Consider the following 18,893-nt stretch of genomic DNA (forward strand, 5'->3'; position numbering starts at 1 on the left):
AATGGAGCAATGGTACAGTAGGCAGCACACATTTAACAAAGACCCTTTAAAAGTAGGCCTTGGGCCAGCTACGGTTCTACTGCCACAAAGAAAAGTTGACGTAATACTGTTTCTTGGAAGTGGGCTCTCTTAGCTTGGTAGACTGGAGGTTAGGCCGGCATTGTTAGCAGTATACTGCACTTTGAGGATTAGTAACGGTATGACACCAACCCCACAAGCTTAGTGCAACAGAGATACAAGTGAAAACTCTCCTGACAGAAGGCATGATCTCATTCCCAGTGTATGATTGCAGGGGTGTGGGATTAAACCAACATGACAGAACCGTGCAGACTTCACCTCCTGCTCAATTGTGTACGGTTCCTGTATATGTTTTCAACAATTCACAGCACACAAATATGGTTACATTATTTCAATAGGTAAACCTTTAACCATTTCCAGATATCCAACTTAAAACAAAAATTGGAGAGTTAAGGAAAATCTCTCAATGCATTTTTCTAAGTGCAGGAATCTGACTTTTAAGTGTGTGCACTGATGCCATACAAATTAATGTTCAGCATGAAAAGGAGATGAATATTTTTAATGAACAGCTTTCCTACCACCATACTTTGGGAGTGAAATTTCTCTTGTTAATATGGTAGCAATACAAAAAAGGATTTCCCATCTTGTGCGTTCATCTAATTTTTCACTGAAATTATCGATGGGAGGAATTTCACCCTGTACGTTCTAATGTTAAATACTAAGTAAACTACAAATGGAGAACATTTACTGTTAAGATTAAGATTTGTTTGTGAATGCTCAGACACTAATTTGAAATTGAAGTCTTTTACATCAATTTTACACCAGCAAAGCCAACCCAAAAGTGCAAATGATAAGAACCGCAGCAAGAAAAACAAGGATCCGAAGCCCAGAGTGAAGCAGCTGAAGTACCACCAGTACGTCCCACCAGACAAGAAGCATGAGAAAATTGAACTTCCCATGGATACAAACTACTCCCGGCTCCTGCAACAGCAGCAGCTTTTCCTCCAGTTGCAGATCCTGAGTCAACAACAGCAACACTACAACTATCCGGCTATCTTGCCTGCACCACCAAAGTATGTAGCACATTCCAGGTGATTCCTTTTCACATCTCTGGCTGTGTTGTGCGATTTTGGCCTCGCGTTGTGTCTCCAATGTCTAACTGGTGCACCTTCAAAGACTTTTCCCATTCACCGTGGAGTTTACACTTGCTCCCAATATTTCCCATTGTGCCAAAACTAAAAAAGAAAATCCTGCCTTTCATCCTGAAGTTGAATCTGCAGATAGCAGATTTCAGTTCAGGGTGAAGGCAATGTCATGATTTTTTCTCTTTGCAACTGAAAATTATGATGATATACTCTGGCGCATAAATTCACACAGCTTCTTAGAGGCCATGTAGGTATGACTTTCCCAGCGCTGTAAGCAATTTTTGACACTTGGCAGCCATGTGCGAAAGTTATTTTTGCCAATTTTTACCTATTCTCTCCTGAAGGTATGGATTCTTGCTGGGGTACAGTTCAGAGACTCCAACAGACGCTTGCTGGGGTATAGTTACAGAGACTGCAACAGACCCTTGCTGGGGTATAGTTACAGAAACTGCAGCAGACACTTGCTGGGGTATAGTTACAGGGACTCCAACAGACCCTCGCTGGTGTACAGTTACAGGGACTCCAACAGACCCTTGCTGGGGTACAGTTACAGGGACTCCAACAGACCCTCGCTGGGGTACAGTTACAGGGACTGCAACAAACCCTTGCTGGGGTACAGTTACAGGGACTGCAACAAACCCTTGCTGGGGTACAGTTACAGGGACTGCAACAGACCCTTGCTGGGGTATAGTTACAGAGACTGCAGCAGACACTTGCTGGGGTATAGTTACAGAGACTGCAACAGACCCTTGCTGGGGTATAGTTACAGAGACTGCAACAGACCCTTGCTGGGGTATAGTTACAGAGACTGCAGCAGACACTTGCTGGGGTATAGTTACAGAGACTGCAACAGACCCTTGCTGGGGTACAGTTACAGAGACTGCAACAAACCCTTGCTGGGGTATAGTTACAGAAACTGCAACAGACCCTTGCTGGGGTATAGTTACAGAAACTGCAGCAGACACTTGCTGGGGTATAGTTACAGAGACTGTAGCAGACACTTGCTGGGGTATAGTTACAGAGACTGCAACAGACCCTTGCTGGGGTATTGTTACAGAGACTGCAACAAACCCTTGCTGGGGTACAGTTACAGGGACTGCAACAGACCCTTGCTGGGGTATAGTTACAGAGACTGCAACAGACCCTTGCTGGGGTATTGTTACAGAGACTGCAACAAACCCTTGCTGGGGTATAGTTACAGGGACTGCAACAGACCCTTGCTGGGGTACAGTTACAGGGACTGCAACAAACCCTTGCTGGGGTACAGTTACAGGGACTGCAACAGACCCTTGCTGGAATATAGTTACAGGGACTGCAACAGACCCTTGCTGGGGTACAGTTACAGGGACTCCAACAGACCCTTGCTGGTGTACAGTTACAGGGACTCCAACAGACCCTTGCTGGGGTACAGTTACAGGGACTCCAACAGACCCTCGCTGGGGTACAGTTACAGGGACTGCAACAAACCCTTGCTGGGGTACAGTTACAGGGACTGCAACAAACCCTTGCTGGGGTACAGTTGCAGGGACTGCAACAGACCCTTGCTGGGGTATAGTTACAGAGACTGCAGCAGACACTTGCTGGGGTATAGTTACAGAGACTGCAACAGACCCTTGCTGGGGTACAGTTACAGAGACTGCAACAAACCCTTGCTGGGGTATAGTTACAGAGACTGCAACAGACCCTTGCTGGGGTATAGTTACAGAGACTGCAGCAGACACTTGCTGGGGTAAAGTTACAGAGACTGCAACAGACCCTTGCTGGGGTATAGTTACAGAAACTGCAACAGACCCTTGCTGGGGTATAGTTACAGAAACTGCAGCAGACACTTGCTGGGGTATAGTTACAGAGACTGCAACAAACCCTTTCTGGGGTATAGTTACAGAGACTGTAGCAGACACTTGCTGGGGTATAGTTACAGAGACTGCAACAGACCCTTGCTGGGGTATTGTTACAGAGACTGCAACAAACCCTTGCTGGGGTACAGTTACAGGGACTGCAACAGACCCTTGCTGGGGTACAGTTACAGGGACTGCAACAGACCCTTGCTGGGGTACAGTTACAGGGACTGCAACAGACCCTTGCTGGGGTACAGTTACAGGGACTGCAACAGACACTTGCTGGGGTACAGTTACAGGGACTGCAACAGACCCTTGCTGGGGTACAGTTACAGGGACTGCAACAGACCCTTGCTGGGGTACAGTTACAGGGACTGCAACAGACCCTTGCTGGGGTACAGTTACAGAGACTGCAACAGCCTCTATGGTACATTGCCCAAGTGGCTACTTTTTATATATATATTTATATATACACAAGTTTAGAGAATGAAAGTCAGCAGACTGTGTAACTGTGGAAGGTATAACAGCCGAACCCAACCTTGTTCTTGCCCGATTTCCACATGTGAAAACTTTCCAACAGAAGAACGGCATTCTGAAGTAGGATTCCCAGCGGATGTTCTTCCCCAGCCCAGTGATGCTGAGGCGAATTGTAGCCATTAGGATACATGACTTTTTAACTTTCACAAGAAAACATTAAAAAGCTGCTTGTTACATATTTAATTGGCAAGTGCTTTGATTTAATACAGAAGACACAGCTAGACAAAGAAACTGCTGCCGGATTATCGTATGCCAAATGTTGATTGTGTTAACCAGTATTATTTAACAGCGGTTATTGTACCTCTATTCCCAGGTCATCCAACGATAACCAGACAGCTAGCAGCATAACTACATCCAATACTCTGGCTAACTGCACATCATCGTCATCATATGTCACACGACACAACAGTGCACCTTGCCGGAAGCTGGGAACCCTCCCCTCTAATCTGGATGACATGAAGGTAGATGCATTAAAAAAATGTAAAAAATATCTTTATCTGCTTTTAAAAAGCTCTAGTAAGAATGACAATTTTGTTCTTGCTCGTGTCTGTAAATATTCTAATTACTTTAAACTGCTTTCGAGATAGCCAATTCATTTGGATAAGGACAAATTTGGATTTATTCTCTACTAGAAGCTTATTCTGACCCCAGGACTGTCACAGGAACCCCCTTCATTTATTATGTTGAGTTCCATCAATTATCTGTCAAGCCACTGGAGGAGGCACTACATAGAAATGAAGGGGTAGAAATTAATCTGTGTTGTTTCGGCAGCAGCCCTCTGGAGCGAAGTTGGATCAGGTAACGACTGGGCCGACCAGCAGGCAATCAGGGTCTAATGTATGTTGCAGAACCCTGATTTTCATATTAAAAGGGGCCTACCGCCTGAGTCAGTTAGACATTTTCGGCACCTAGATAGGCCCCTTTCAAAATGGCGGCGGCCGCATCATCAGGGTAGGCGGGCCGATAAGGCGGCTGACTCATTTGACATCTAAAATGAAGAAAGCAGTGGTCTGTCATGAGTGATTAAAGTTCTCAGCTGTCATTTATGTGTATTCAGATAATTGCTGTATTTGCGTGATAGTTATTTATACACTGTTTTGATAGAGGACCACACTTGCACTTGTATAAAGATTAACTGCTGCAATGTGAATGAAGCTGCATAAAATCTGTCTCCGAGTGGTCCTGTCAGCTATGCTTTTAACTTTGACGTCTGTTTCCCATTTCATTTTATATGAAGTATTCTATTTTGGAGCATGCATGGTTCATTTGAAACGGCTGCTTTCATTCCTACATGATTAATATGTGACTTTTGGGAAGCAGATTGTGCTTAAACACTACTGCATGTCCAATGGCAATATATGCTGCTATGGTGCAGTACTGCCACCTCCTGTGTGCTTCTAGTCAGTCAACAGATTTCTGTTTAATTTACTTCTTGTTTTAAATGATAAAACAGCTTTCATTGTATCTATTTTAGTTTTACTATACATTTTAAAGGCAAATTCCACTGAAATTATATATTTAGCCTATGTGTTAATAAAGTGAATAGAAACATAGGAAATAGGTGCAGGAGTAGGCCATTTGACCCTTCGAGCCTACACCACCATTCAATATGATCATGGCTGATCATGCAACTTCAGTACCCTATTCCTGCTTTCTCTCCAAACCCCTGATCCCTTTAGCCGTAAGGGCCACATCTAACTCCCTTTTGAATATATCTAACGAACTGGCCTCAACAACTTTCTGTGGTAGAGAATTCCACAGGTTCACAATTCTCTGAGTGAAGAAGTTTCTCCTCATCTCGGTCCTAAATGGCTTATCCCTTATCCTTAGACTGTGAACCATACTTCTGGACTTCCCCAATATCGGGAACATTCTTCCTGCACCTAACCTGTCCAATCCCGTCAGAATTTTCTATGTTTCTATGAGATCCCCTCTCATTCTTCTAAATTCTAGTGAATATAAGCCTAGTCAATCCAGTCTTTCTTCATATGTCAGTCCTGCCATCCCGGGAATCAGTCTGGTGAACCTTCGCTGCACTCCCTCAATAGCAAGAATGTCCTTCCTCAAATTAGGAGACCAAAACTGTACACAATATTCAAAGTGTGACCTCACTAAGGCTCTGTACAACTGCAGTAAGACCTCCCTGCTCCTATACTCAAATCCTCTCGCTATGAAGGCCACCATGCCATTTGCCTTCTTCACCGCCTGCTGTACTTGCATGTCAACTTTCACTGACTGATGTACCATGACACCCAGGTCTCGCGTTTAAAGTAAATAAATATGATTTTGGTAATGATGTTGTGACACAGTTGCAGTTTACAAGGTAATTACCGATGAGGAAGGCCATTCGGCCCATCTTAATTCATCCATCCAAAAAGACCATAAGGTCCGCCCATTGCAGCATCCATGGTTTATACCTATTGTATCACCCACCAGCAGAATGCTAATTAGAGAACCTCTCCTGAACCTGGACACTCGGCAGGGTCAGGGGCAAAGGTTTCTGGCAGGTGTATCCTAACGCTTTAACTGGGACCAGTAGATGTTTGTGGCCTGACGGTTTTAAATTTGATTTCCAAAATCAGAATAAATTGTACCTTTCTTATTTCAGGCATAGTCCTGACAAACTGCTTTTAATTTACAAGCAGTCTGCTGGTATATCAATTAAAATTATTTATTTATCTAAGGCATTTATTTCAGTAATTTATATATTTTGCATAGTTCCCATATTGTTTTATTTGTTCCTGGGATGTGGGTGTCATTGGCAAGGCCAGCATTAATTACCCTCAAGAAGGTGGTGGTGAGCCTCCTTCTTGAACCGCTGCAGTCTGTGCAGTGAAGGTACTCCCACAGTGCTAGTAGGGAGGGAGTTCCAGGATTTTGACCCAGCGATGATGAAGGAATGGCGATATATTTCCAAATCAGGATGGTGTGTGACTTGGAGGTGATGGTGCTCCCATGTGCCTGCTGCCCTTGTCCTAGGTAGTAGAGGTCACGGATTTGGGAGTTGCTGTCGAAGAAGCCTTGGTGAGTTGCTGCAGTGCATCTGTTAGATGGTACACACTGCAGCCACAGTGTGCTGGTGGTGGAGGGAGTGAATGTTTAAAGTGGTGGATGGGGGTATATACCCTTTCCAGAATCCCATTAATGAATGTGTATCTAAGACTAGGGTAACATACTGTCTCATTTCTAGATGTTTTCACCATTTGTCCACAGAAAGGATGTAAAAATATTTAATGTTAGAGTTTATTTTAAAGCAGATGTGTATTCTCACATGGCATCTAAACAAAAAGTGATCAGTATGCTAATTGAAGCCATTTGCTCCAGACACTAAACAATAATCAGTTTATTAGCACTTTTAGGTAATTGGGAAATTACTTTCATTGTATTGGAAAACCCTTTGATCTGTCTGTGGAGAGAGGTACAAAATGGAGATAAGACGCTTTTAGGGTAACAGGACACTGCACAATCAGTCAGACAGCAAAAGGCAGGTTGAGAAGACAGAAGGGCTGTAGGACAGAAGTTTGTTTAAGTTCTTCTTAAGTAAGATAACTCACTGTAGTGAGGTAGCATAGTGGGTTCATTATTTTTATGTTTTATGAAGTGTTGCCAATTGATCGAAGTAAATCTGATTATAACTTGCTCTGTATTGTCACCTAACTGTGCACTAAAGCAGCTTAACAATTCATATAAAGCCATACCTCACTAGTAGTAGTTCACTCCAATGTTGGAGAAATTGAAGAAACACGTGCAAAAAACATGAGTTTCTAGTTCAATATACGAGGGGATGCTATTGTCAAGTAAAAATAGGGAAATGTGAGTCAGCTCCTATTCAATATAAGACACTTCAACCACTTAATGGAGTGACTGATGGCACTGAACTCTGGCATCATTTATCTGGATGGGAAGGCTAGGATAGGCCGAATGGCCTTCTTCATCTGTAACTATCTTGCGAACTTGTCAATATGCCTCTGACTCATCAGCTCATTTGCCTCTTGTATGACTGGTTTACAACAACAACAACAACTTATATTTATATAGTGCCTTTAACAAAGTGAAACGTTCCAAGGCACTTACAGGAGTATTATGAGATAAAAATTTGATATCGAGCCATGTAAGTAGAAATTAGCGCAGGTGACCAAAAGCTTGGTCAAAGAGGTATGTTTTAAAGAGCGTCTTGAAGAAGGATAGAGAGGTGGAAAGATTTAGGCAGGGAGCTCCAGTGCTTCAGGCCTAGGAAACAGAAGGCACAGCCACCAATGGTTGAGCGATTATAATCAGGGATGCTCAAGAGGGCAGAATTAGAGGAGCGCCGACACCTCGGGGTGGGGGTCGGGGAGGGTGTTGTGGGGCTGGAGGAGATTACAGATAGGGAGGGGCAAGACCATGGAGGGATTTGAAAATAAGGATGAGAATTTTGAAATTGAGGCATTGCTTAACCGGAAGCCAATGTAGGTCAGCGAGCACAGGGATGATGGGTGAGCGGGATTTGGTGCGAGTTAGCTGTTTAAAGGCATGAGTCTGATTAATGGATGGTTTTTATCTGACAGAAATATTTTCTGATCACTCACCTACAATTTTGTTACAAATATGTGAAATAGTGTTCCTGTACCAAGCTGTTGTTTATAGTTATATGGTTGTGATTCTAATATACAGTCTGTAGTTGCATGAATCCAATGAGCAGCTGATGGTGTTTAGAGAAGTTGGTGAAATGATATATGCAAGGGGGAAAAAAATTATGATTCTCCCCAATGAGCAAGTAAAAGGAAATAGTGGGCAATTTGCATAGAACTTGAATATGTCTTTACTTGAGAATATATAAGTATTTTTTTATCATGAACTAGGTAAGATTTGAAATAAAGTAATTATTTTTCAATGAATTGAATTGTGTATATGCTGATCAGTTTTAGAACTATGTCCACCAGGTTTTACAGTTAGTTAACACACTTGTCAAGTGCCTGATGTGAAAATGATAACTGAAGTTCTTTTGTAATACAGTCTGAGAAAAATAGAGTCTTCTAATGTTTTGGACAGGGTAGAAAAATACTCCTGCAACACAGCAGGGTCACTGACGCAACTTTCTACTGGGACTGGCCAGACAGACAACAAAGCTCTTTCTGGTCTTGTACATTTATGGTTTGACGTAGCAGTCTGAGGACTCCCTTAAACATAGATTAAACCACCACCACCCCCCCCCTCCTGATGCTGTATTTGTTTTAAATTTGAAAAATGCTTATCCTGATCATTGTTTAACCTATTGCTCCTCTGTTTTGTATTGTGAAGGTGGCAGAACTGAAGTTGGAGCTGAAGTTGCGAGGGCTCCCAGTATCTGGTACTAAAATCGACCTTATAGAGAGGCTGAGATCATACCAGGACTTAAGCAACGCTGCTGTTGGTACAGCGGCAGTGACAGTTTCCACCTCTCCTATGGCAAGGAATCATACAACTGCAGCATTTCCGAATGCTGCTCTCAGTAGTGCCACAACCACCACAGAGGCAACCATTACAACAGCTTCAAACAATCTACAATTCTATGAAAACGCAATCTCCCCATCGCCCACCTCACCAGCTGCCTCAGAGCAGTCTAATGTGAGTAACGATGACAGCAATCTCACAGACATGTTTACTGAGCTGGTGACCATGGTGTCTCCTTCACAGCTCTCATTTCATGCTTCATCTGTGAATATGACAGTTAATGAAGACAACATAGGGATGAGCATGGCTGCTCCTCAAGATGCCAGTTTGTCAAGTGTGGAAACTGACGCTGCTGAAAAGGACCGAAAGCTGCAGGAGAAGGAGAGGCAGATTGTAGACCTCAAGAGAAAACTTGAGCACGAACAGAAGTTGGTGGAAGAACTGAAGATTCAATTGGAGATTGAAAAACGATGCCAGCATCAACAATCTGCGACTGTGAATCAGAAGCACTTGAACATTCCCGTCAAAGAGGAAAACACTCTCTCCAACTGTCCTATTTCAAGACAGCCCATAACAGCTCCAACCATCACTAATGCTGGAACATGCAGCCAGAATGCAATGAAGAGAAATGCTTTGCTTGTAAAACAGGAAGGTCCACTGGCAACTGCTAAGCAACAGAATGCAGTCTCACAGTTTTATGTAAGCCCACCGAGACAAATGCCGACTGCAGTTCTTGCCCAGGCTCAGCCTCACGCTTTACTGACCACTCAGACAGGGACTCAGCTTTTGCTCCCATTGGCCATCCAAGCCCAGAATACAAACCTCTGTAGTGACTCAAAGCATTTACACACAGGAAATGTTAAATTACAGGTAGAGTTACTGGATTTGACTTTATTCTGTGTGTTTGCTAAATTAATTTCCAACTCGTAGAACAGTGAGTGATAACAGATTTGCACTAAAAGGACAGTCATTTATTTTCAGCGTTCGTATAGCTGTATAGAAAAGTATATTAAAAGGGTAAATCCCAGATTATCCCCACAATTATAAGATGCACCAACTATGTTTGTGAAGGTAAAATCCGAAACACCCAATACGTAAGGAACGGGTATGTCAGAATTCCTGCATGTAACACACATTACCTGTATAATCTCAGATCAGTCTCTTTTCACTAATATGTAGTGAAAGTACCAATCCTAAAGTATCCTGATTCTTTTTGTTGTAATGTCACATTTTCCAACAAGGTAATCTAGAGACCATTACTTGAATTTAACCAATTGGGGCAGTCGTATTACTCCTATATGGGTGAAAACATCATTTTCTAGATATAATGTAATTTGCACTGATATTTTGTTACTGTTTTAATCTTTATTTTGCAGTCTCATTTACAAACCCAGCCACAGATACCAATACCTGTCCCTATCTCTACTCCTGTCCAGGCTTCAGGCTCTCAGAAGCAACCACAAATACAAGAATCTGTGCCCCAACATAATGTGACCCAGATGAGAAAGGTTTGTAATGAAAATAAAAGTGCAATTGCATGGTTCTGTGTACTAAAGTCGGGCCAGCCATCTGATTTTAGGCAGCACTGAAATAATTTGCTTGAAATGAGCCAGTAACCCACAAGTGGAGACAAGTTTAGTTTACATTTTCTGTTGTAGATCTTTACTTTCCCAGATGAAGTTCTGCTATTATGAGCTGATCTTTCAAAGACCTATCAATGTGGCTTTAATATTCAGATTTTAATTCGTATGACTCCATTCTCCACAGAGAAACTATCCAACTGCTTGCAGTCGAACCTTAAATGACCCAGCTATTGTTTTATTTTGCTTACGTGTCCTTAGTTAATTCCAGATTGTGATCTGTAAGAAAGAAGAAAAATATGCATTTATATAGCACCTTTCACAACCACCGGACATCCCAAAGCACTTTACAGGCAATTAAGTACTTTTGAAGTGTAGTTACTGTTGTAATGTAGGAAACAAACGCGGCAGCCGATTTGCACACAGCAAGCTCCCACAGACAGCAAAGTGATAATGAACAGATGATCTGTTATTTTAGTGATGTGGATTGAGGGATAAATAATGGCCCAGGACACTGGGAATAATTTCCCTGCTCTTTTTCGAAATAGTGCCATGAGATCTTTTACGTCCACTTGAGGGAGCAGGCCGGACCTCGGTTAAACGTCTCAGCTGAAAGACGGCACCTCCAACAGTGCAGCATTCCTTCAGTACTACACTGGAGTGTCCACCTAGATTTTTCTGCTCAAGTCTCTGAAGTGGGACTTGAACCCACAACATTCTGATTCAGGCGAGGGTGTTAGCAACTGAGCCACAGCTGACACTAGCCTATGTATGTAAGAATATTCATGCAGTACTTATAATTGATACACACAAAAATGATGCATGGAAACAGATTAGCTGATCCATTGGTTGTGCCCCACACAGTCGTGATGCCTTTAACATCATGATTTCCAACAGTCCCCACCCCCAGCAGCTATGTAATCTCCTGGGAGACGAAAAAGAAAACAGATTAAAACTGAAAGCCAATTTAGGGGGAAATAATCTGGGAAATTCCTCCCCAACATAGCGAGTCGGGGTTAACCATAATATGAGTTAACCATATTACTTAGTATCACAGCTACCTCTTGTACAGCATGGCTTCCACCTCAATCAGGAACTGGTCTAGCTCTCTTCTGAAGGTCTGCAGCAAATCCACAGTTACTATATGAGTAGGCAATTTGTTCCATAGGTCAACTATCCTCTGGGAAAACAACCAACTCTTGACATCTAACCTGGTTCTACCCTTGTATAACTTATACACATGACCCCGAGCTCTCCCTAACCCATCTAATTGAAATAATCTATCCATATCTAGTCTCATCATTATTTTAAATGGTTCAATCACCCTTGCCCCCTCCTTGCCCCCGCCCCCCCCCCCCCAAGAATCTACACTTCTCAAAAGTAAATAGAGCCAAGTTTTAAAGCCTATTAGGATAACTGGGGCGTTTGAAATTGGGTATCATTCACATGGACATCCTCTGACCCTTTTCCAAAGCTTCAAAACACCCACCATGTGAGGGGTCAAAACTGAACACTATATTCTAAGTGAGGCCAAACCAAGGTCTTGTATAAGAACAATATGTTGTCTTTTGTTTTATATTAAATCATTTTATCAATGCAACTTTATACTCTTATTTAGTTTGGCCGTCACTTCACAGCACTGCTCGTGAATCTTAAGAGTAATATGCCGCCAAGATTGTTTTCTTTCTCAACAGACTTAATTCTGTACTCTGTAGTGTATAAATATACAGCATTGGCCCTGCCCACGTGCATAACAGTGGATTTATCTACATTAAATGCCACTTGGAAAACATGGGGTCCATTCTCCATCACATCAAGATCCGCCTGCAGTGTTTTGTTTTCATCCGAATTCTTTCGCCGATGCTATCCTCGCCTACTTGTTCATAGCAACATAGCTGGTGACTGAGCATCATTCTCAGGAATGAAGACTGATGTAAAGTAATGAGTTATCACTGCTGTCTTACCCATTCGAATCTGTCCCGAGGAATCCTTCAATGGCCCTACACAGTCTTAAATGGCCTTCTGAAGTCTGATGTAGCTAAATAAATAAAAATATCTTCTGGTTTTGTTATTTCATTATTCTTTTCTATGCCTCTATGTACATTTTGAAGTGTGACAGGTCATGCAGGCAACCTGCTCTGGAACCTTTACCCTGTCTCGGGTTCTTAAATTGATGGTTAGAAGCTGTGTGGGAGCATCTTGGGTTTTTTCTTTGCAGTCTGTGAAGTCCGCTTGAGACAGGCCCCTAGCTATATGACTAAAATGGTAAATTTCCAATATGGGGAACAGCATAGCTTCCTATATTATTTTTCCATTTGGATCATAGTGAAACCTAATTCATCGGTAATTATTTAATAATTACACATCAGATTCCTGAGCCGCAACATGAAAAGTATTCTTGTTTTATGATTTACTTAGTTCATAATCTCTAACAGTAGAGTTAAGGTACAAGTTTAAATATTCCAGACCTCTTTTATGGAAGGAAGTGATATTTGTTATGTTTTGTCTTTTGACCCAATAAGATTAATATGTATTGTTCTGAGATATAAGCATTTTACTAAGTGTTGTAAATCCACAGGTTTTTACATCCACATCATTGACCAATGCATTTCCAAACCACATTCAAACGGCAGCGACAGTGCAGCATTGTTTTCTAAACAGTTCAGCAGGTAATCTACATCACCCAAGGATAAGCAACATTAATGCATTACTCAATGGACCCAGCTGTACACACAAGGTAATTGCAGAACGAATATGAAATCATCAGAGAAAGCGATGGCTGGTTCCTCTGTTTTATTTCCTTTTGTCTGCACTTTTAAACATTTATCAGTTGCCCACATTGGAGGCATGGATTTGTTTTTCTGGAATTTACTTTATTAATCTTCACATACAGACAGAATAATCTCCCACCTGTATCAGATTTTTAAAAATTCATGCATACCTCATGACACTCCCTCGCTCAGCTGTGGCCACAAGCTCGATATGGACTTCCTCCATTTTCTTTCTCCCATTAGGGGCAGCAGTCTTGGCTATTGATCAGTTTGAAAGTCTTTGTTGCATTGTGTATGGATTTTTCCTTACAGGATATACGACACAGAAATGAGCCATTCAGCCCAACCAGTCCATGCTGGAGTTTATGCTCCACTCGAGCCTCCTCCCATCTTTCCTCATCTAAATCCAACCGCATAACCCTCTATTCCCTTCTCCCTCATATGCTTGTCTAGCCTTTCTTTAAAAGCACCTATACTATTCGCTTCAACCACTCCACATCCACATTCTCACCACTCTTTGGGTAAAGAATTTTCTTCTGAATTCCCTGTTAGATTTCTTGGTGACTATCTTATATTGATAGTCTCTGTTATACTCTTCCACACAAGTGGAAATATTCTTTCTGTATCCACACTATCAAAACCTTTCATCATTTTAAGACCTCTATTAGGTCACCCCTCAGTCTGCTTTTTTCAAGATAAAAGAGGTCCAGCCAGCTCCTTCTTTCCTGATATGTTTACCCGAGTATTCTCCTTGTAAATCTTCTCTGCACCCTCTCCAGTGCCTCTATATGCTTTTTATATGGTGACTAGAACTGTACGCTGTACTCTTAAGTGTGTTCTAACCAAGGTTTGATACAGATTTAGCATAACTTCCCTACTTTTCAATTCTATACCTTTAGAAATAAACCCTGGTGCTTGGTTTGCTTTTTTAATGGCCTTGCTAACCTGTGTCACAACTTTTAGCTAATGTGTATTTGGTCTCCGAGATCCCTTTGTTCCGCTACCCCACCTAGACTCTCACCCTCCAAGTAATAAGTGATCTCCCTATTCTTCCTACCAAAATGTAATACCTCACATTTATCTGTGTTGAATTTCATTTACCAATTGTATGCCCATTCTGCAAGTTTATTCATGTCCTCCTGTAATTTGTTGCAGTCCTCCTCAGTATTGACAATTTGGTGTCATCCGCAAATTTAGAAATTGTGTTTTTGATTTCAAATCTAAATTGTTAATATAAATTGTGAACAACAGTAGCCCCAGCACTGATCCTTGTGGAACACCACTTCCCACCTTCTGCCACTGTGAATAGCTACTCTTTATCCCTACTCTCTGCTCTGTCTTGAAGCCAGCTAGCTATCCCTGTCCGGACAGGACAGGTTTGGTGGACTAAATGGTCTTTTCCCGTCCTTCATTTTGCATGTTTGTACGTAGTTTCTCATTACTCATAATCTGCTTATTGATTTGCATTTTTTTTTCAGATGTTAGATGATAGAAATGCATTTGAATAGGCAAGGATTAATTAGGGACAGTCAGCACGGATTTGTTAAGGGAAGATCGTGTTTGACTAACCTTATTGAATTTTTTTGAGGGGGTAACCAAGAGGGTCAATGAGGGTAGTGTGTACGATGTAGTATATATGGACTTTAGCAAGGCTTTTGATAAGGTCCCACATGGAAGACTGGTCATGAAGTTTAAAGCCCATGGGATCCAGGGCAAAGTGGCAAGTTGGATCCAAAATTGGCTTGGAGGTAGGAAGCAAAGGGTAATGATTGAAGAATGTTTTTGTGACTGGAAGAATGTTTCCAGTGGGGTTCTGCAGGGCTCAGTATTGGGTCCCTTGCTTTTTGTGGTATATATCAACGAATTAAATTTGAATATAGGGAGTATGATTAAGAAGTTTGCAAACAACACTGAAATTGGCTGTGTGATTGATAATGAAGAGGAAAGTCATAGGCTGCAGAAGGATATCAATCTACTGGTCAGGTGGGCAGAGCAGTGGCAAATGGAATTTAATTCAGAGAAGTGTGAGGTGATGCACTTTGGGAGGGCTAATAAGGAAAGGGTATACACATTAAGCGGTAGGCCACTTAATAGTGTAGATGAACAAAGGGACTTTGGAGTGCTTGTTCACAGATCCCTGAAAGTAGCAGGCGAGGTGGATAAGGTGGGTAAGAAGGCATACGGAATGCTTGTCTTTATTGGCTGAAGCATAGAATACAAGAGCAGGGAGGTTATGCTTAAATTGTATAATACTTTGGTTAGGCCACAGCTGGAATACTGCGTGCAGTTCTGGTCGCCGAATTATAGGAAGGACGTGATTGCACTAGAGAGGGTGCAGAGGAGATTTACTAGGATGCTGCCTGGAATGGAGAATCTTAGTTATGAGGACAGATTGGATAGGCTGAGTTTGTTCTCATTGGAACAGACGAGGTTGAGGTGTACAAAATATTGAGGGGCCTGGACATAGTGGATAGTAAGGATCTTTTGCCATTGGTGGAGGGGTCTATTACGAGGAGACATAGTTTTAAGGTGGTTGGTGGAAGGTTTAGAGGGGATTTGAGGGGAGGCTTTTTACGCAGAGGGTTGTGAGGATCTGGAACTCGCTGCCTGGAAGAGTGGTGGATGCAGAAACCCTCACCATTTTTAAGAGATGGTTGGATGGGCACTTAAAGTGCCGTAACCTGCAGGGTTACGGACCTAGAGCTGGTAATTGGGATTAGACTGGATGACCTTTTGTTGGACGGTGCAGATATAATGGTAAGTACTGCAGGGAATAGAATACGGCCAGGGTGATCTCCTGGACTAGTTTCGATTGCCTGGATGGGTCGGAGAGGAATTTTCCCAGATTTTTTATCTCCCTAAATTGGCCTGGGTTTTTATGTTTTTTGCCTCTCCCAGGAAATCACATGGCTCTGGTTGGGGTGGAGTCTAGATGTTTTCAGTATAAGGGATGTTGTAGTTGTGTGGGGCGGACTGGTTTGGGCGGAATGCTCTTTGCCTTTCCGTCATTGTTCATAGGTTTATATGTAACCTTTAGGGCTGCTGATCAAAGGCCGTGCGGCTCTTTGTCGGCCGGCGCGGACACAATGAGCCGAAATGGCCTCCGTCTGTAAATTTCTATGTTTCTAAAACATATGCACTATATTTTGAAAACACCAAAGAAAATTAAGAAATTGAAAGTTTAATTGCTCATTATTATTAAACAGAAAATATATTCCAAGTACATGAATTACACTAAATGCTTAGGATGTGGACAGTATTGTTTCAATTATCTTTCTAGCGTGTAATATTGTTTTAATACAGTATATGTATACTTCAATTTTACCTGTTTATGATATTGTTGTGCCTGAAATATAGTGAATCCCATATGAGAATAGTTTTCTGTTAATTGAAGTTGATTTCATGAGTCCATTGTATTTCCATTCTTGGTGACTAATTAGTAAATAGAAGAAAATTGTTATCAGGAAAGAATTATTCCTAAATAACCCATATCGTATTATCCATGTCTCCGCAGTCTGGAACATCCACTTCCCCATCTCGGTCCCAGCAACAGTTTGTAAATGAACACTCAATCTTTAGTAATTCTGTTTCGAAGACAAAAGATCCTCCTCGATATGAGGAGGCAGTCAAGCAGACTCGCAATCTGAAACAGCAGGAGGTAAGCACTGTGCAGTAATGAGCTGGATGCATTAAGGCTAATAATCTAACATTGAAATATTGGGGAAGATACTACAGTGCTTTATGAGACAGAAGAAATAATACAGCCAGTCATGGGAGGGAATGCAACAGATTCACAGCTAATTAATTTAAATGCTGCTTACACTCTCCTGCGAATACTGGATTAATTTACATTGAAAACAAAGCCGCAGTATCAAAAACAAGGCTGGCATGAACTGGGTGTGAGGCGCAGTCCCTACACCTGATTGGGTAGGCCTGAGGCACACTCACTATTGAGCCTCAGGCCTCAATTAAATGAGACCAGTGGGCTGGGGACACTAGCTAGGCCTCCCCAGTTCAAACTAGTAAAAGGCAAATTTAAAATATATCACAAAGTTCTTCACACACAGACCAATCAACACATGGATTGGACATCTGGGTAGAGTAGTTGGAGACAAAAACTCAGGAATTATTTAAGAAACAGTTGGATGCTATGATGAGGGAAGTTAACAGAGGCAAATGGCTTTCTTCCTTTGTACTTATTGTGACTGTGGAATTGACTCCCAAGTTATATTGCTGCTTTCTAATCAGAAATGTGAAACTATTTCACACTGACACATGAGCAGTAACCTAAGAACACAGTGCCTGTAAATAGGTTGTATGTGGAGCATATTGCATGATGATTCTTGTAAACTAATGATGATGTTTTGTGTTTCTCTGTGTAGGTGTTCAATGCGCACAGTCAGCAGATGGACGACCTTTTTGATATCCTCATTGAGAGTGGAGGTACGGTGAATACATTTATTGACACCTTGAAATGAACTATTACATTAATAGAAAGTTAGTGAAATACATTTTTGGTTTGTGGAAGATAGCAGATGAAGACGCTAGATTACTTGCCTGAGTACGGTCTTCCTTATTCTTTGAATATACCATATACCGAACACCTGTACTGGCATCCTCCCTATAACCTGACCTGCGATTTGAGAGAATAAGTGATTCTGTCATTTATGTTTCATAATTGGATTTATAAGTAGCTATACCTGAAAGAACTAAAGAATAGGATATGCCATGGAAGAGTTGCAATGACATGTATGATAACCCATAATTGCGTTGGTTGAACCTTTTTACTGTGATGGGAGTAGCGTGATCCATGACTTACACCATGATAAGGTCATCCATAAAAGGACAATGCCTTTTGCGAGGTTATCCACTTTGGTGGCGAAAACAGGAAGGCAGAATATTATCTGAATGGTGACAGATTAGGAAAAGGGGAGGTGCAACAAGACCTGGGTGTCATGGTACATCAGTCATTGAAAGTTGGCATGCAGGTACAGCAGGTGGTGAAGAAGGCAAATGGCATGTTGGCCTTCATAGCAAAAGGATTTGAGTATAGGAGCAGGGAGGTCTTACTGCAGTTGTACAGCGCCTTGGTGAGGCCACACCTTGAATATCGTGTACAGTTTTGGTCTCCTAATTTGAGGAAGGACATTCTTGCTATTGAGGGAGTGCAGCGAAGTTTCACCAGACTGATTCCCGGGATGGCAGGACTGACATATGAAGAAAGACTGGATCGACTAGGCTTATAGTCACTGGAATTTAGAAGAATGAGAGGGGATCTCATAGAATCATATAAAATTCTGACTGGATTGGACAGGTTAGATGCAGGAAGAATGTTCCCGATGTTGGGGAAGTCCAGAACCAGGGGTCACAGTCTAAGGATAAGGGGTAAGCCATTTAGGAGCGAGATGAGGAGAAACTTCTTCACTCAGAGAGTTGTAAACCTGTGGAATTCTCTACCACAGCAAGTTGTTGAGGCCAGTTCGTTAGATATATTGAAAAGGGAGCTAGATGTAGCCCTTATGGCTAAAGGGATCAAGGGATATGAAGAGAAAGCAGGAATGGGGTACTGAAGTTGCCTGATCAGCCATGATC

General features: G+C 42.0%; 1 protein-coding gene across 1 annotated transcript in view; it reads left to right on the forward strand.

The window, feature by feature from the left end:
* mrtfba (myocardin related transcription factor Ba) overlaps window positions 1–18,893 on the forward strand; it is a 279,508-nt gene that overhangs the window by 255,002 nt on the left and 5,613 nt on the right. Inside the window, exons 13-19 of the mRNA XM_070900957.1 lie at window positions 844–1,091; window positions 3,852–3,999; window positions 8,819–9,820; window positions 10,327–10,458; window positions 13,109–13,267; window positions 16,816–16,959; window positions 17,684–17,744. Of these exons, the coding sequence (XP_070757058.1) occupies window positions 844–1,091; window positions 3,852–3,999; window positions 8,819–9,820; window positions 10,327–10,458; window positions 13,109–13,267; window positions 16,816–16,959; window positions 17,684–17,744 (1,894 nt within the window). The remainder of the gene's footprint in view (window positions 1–843; window positions 1,092–3,851; window positions 4,000–8,818; window positions 9,821–10,326; window positions 10,459–13,108; window positions 13,268–16,815; window positions 16,960–17,683; window positions 17,745–18,893) is intronic.

Source organism: Pristiophorus japonicus, chromosome 15 (genome assembly GCF_044704955.1).
Source record: "Pristiophorus japonicus isolate sPriJap1 chromosome 15, sPriJap1.hap1, whole genome shotgun sequence".
In the NCBI taxonomy this organism is placed as follows: Eukaryota; Metazoa; Chordata; class Chondrichthyes; family Pristiophoridae; genus Pristiophorus; species Pristiophorus japonicus.